We start from the raw sequence: 2329 nt of genomic DNA on the forward strand, positions 1-2329 counted from the left end.
TCCCTCCCTCTGCCATTCTCCTTCTCTTCCTTCCTTTCCTAGAATTTTATTAAATAAAAAGCATTAAAAGTCTAAATTCCTGTAGATAAATCTTTGGCACTTCAAAAGCCCTTCTTTGTTCTTGTCACTAGGAGAAAATTTAGGTCAATAATCATTTATATATCTCCATTCATTACACAGACATTTAATAGGCACCAATAGCACCAGGAATTGAATCTATAAAGCCAGTTCCTACCAGTACTTAAAAGATGTATAACTTTCTATGTGTATGCTTCATGAACTCAGGAGAAATCCTACTATAAAATCTGAAAGTAATGTGTGAAATCATCATGCCCTGAAATCACACAATTAGATTCTCATCAGAAGATGAAAGAAAGTGTCAAAGGATAAGATTGCCCCCAAAATGATTTGATAGAGGCTATTTGTCTTCTGAACAGTTGTTGGCAAGGGGCCATGATGAAACTCTTTCATTATGGCTTGTGGAATTCAACATGGTGCCAAGGATGACATTCTGGTTTGAAGGGCTCCAAACTTGACACTCCCATAATCCCCAAATTAATCCACTGTGTGTTCTTGTGCTAATTTTTCTTACCTAACAAAGAAACTCCCCTTCACTCTTACTCCATAGATACCACACTTTTTTCTCATGACTTTTCTAACAGCCTCTTTGAATTCTTGGTTCCTCAAGCTGTAGATAACAGGGTTCAGCAGTGGGGTGACCACAGTGTAGAAGACAGAAATGATCTTGTTGATTTCAGGTGACAGGTGGTCATTGGGGTGAACATACATGGAGATCATGGTCCCATAGTAGATAGTGACAACAGCCAAATGGGAGCCACATGTGGAAAAGGTCTTCATCCGGCCAGAGGCTGAAGGAATTCTCAATATGGTAGATATAATGAAAACATAGGACACAAGTGTAAGAAAAAAGCAAATGCACAGCACTGCAATTGACAGGATAAAGATGACCATCCTGGTGATATACACACTGGAACATGAGAGCTGCATGAGGGGAGGAAGGTCACAGAAGAAATGATTGATCTGGTTAGGACCACAGAAATCCAACTTGGAGATCATTAGGGAGGGCAGAAATCCTGTGCCAACACCTGTCAACCAGGAGATTGCCAACAACTTGGTGCAGATCTCAGGACTCATCAGGAAAGAGTAATGGAGTGGGCTGCAGATGGCCAGATATCGGTCATAGGCCATCATGGCCAGAAGAAAGCACTCAGTAGCCCCAAAGAATACGAAGAAGTAAAGCTGTGCCATACAGGCAGGGAAAGAGATGGCTTGGCCGTGGGAGAACAGGTTGGCTAGGAGAAGGGGCACAATGGTGGATGTATACCAGATCTCCAGAAAGGAGAGGTGTTTGAGAAATACATACATGGGTGAGTGCAGACGCTGGTCCTGGCTCACCACTGCAATAATGACAACATTCCCTGTGACCGTGAGAAAGTAGATGAGCAGGAAGATGGCAAAGAGCAGTGTCTGCCATTCAAGAAGGTTCTGGAATCCTAGCAACTGAAACTCAATGACACTGGACACATTTGGGGGCTTCATTGCCTGTGGAAGGGAAAATATTTTGCACAATCACTATATAAAAGCCATGCAAATATTTGTAGCTATTGATGTTTAGCAGTTCAGAGACTAATTTTTTTAAATAATTTAGATCTTTGTATACAACACTTTATAGGGACAAGCATTTTATAGCAACAATTTCTTTTTTTTTTTTTAAAGATTTTATTTATTTATTTTGAGAGAGAGAGAATGAGAGAGAGCACATGAGAGGGGGGAGGGGCAGAGGGAGAAGCAGACTCCCCGCCGAGCAGGGAGCCCGATGCGGGACTCGATCCTGGGACTCCAGGATCATGACCTGAGCCGAAGGCAGTCGCTTAACCAACTGAGCCACCCAGGCGCCCTATAGCAACAATTTCATCTTGTTTTTATAAGAAAACATTTTGATATTACAAGCTGAGTGTGGTTGTTAGGTCTTGGAAAGAACCTCAGCAAATTACATTTCTTGTGTTCTCTGAAATTTAGAAGTCTCAGATCCAAAGATACAAATAAAAACAGAAACAACAGAGCAAAACAAAACAAAACAAAAAACTAAGAAAACAAAATGAACAAAAAAATCTCTGATGGAAAGCAAACTCGGAAACTAAGCATAACAACAACAATGTTTTTTAAAGCAGGCACATATGGATGTGGTGACTCTCTTTTTCTCACCTACGGGTTTTGTCTGATATAGAAGTCAGGTGTAGCTTATCTCCTGTGACGTCTTGGGAAAGTTTATTCATTCTCCTGTCAAACAATATTTACGGATACCTTG

At 40.9% G+C, this 2329-nt stretch overlaps 1 protein-coding gene across 1 annotated transcript; it reads right to left on the minus strand.

Annotated features, from left to right (window-relative positions):
* Window positions 1–588: 588 nt before the first annotated feature.
* LOC116626432 (olfactory receptor 11L1-like) lies at window positions 589–1568 on the minus strand. Its single transcript, XM_032395757.1, has one exon. The coding sequence runs from the start codon at window positions 1558–1560 to the stop codon at window positions 589–591; it is 972 nt and encodes a 323-aa protein (XP_032251648.1). The 5' UTR covers window positions 1561–1568.
* Window positions 1569–2329: the final 761 nt, after the last annotated feature.

The sequence above is a fragment of the Phoca vitulina genome, unplaced genomic scaffold (genome assembly GCF_004348235.1).
Source record: "Phoca vitulina isolate PV1807 unplaced genomic scaffold, GSC_HSeal_1.0 scaffold87, whole genome shotgun sequence".
In the NCBI taxonomy this organism is placed as follows: Eukaryota; Metazoa; Chordata; class Mammalia; order Carnivora; family Phocidae; genus Phoca; species Phoca vitulina.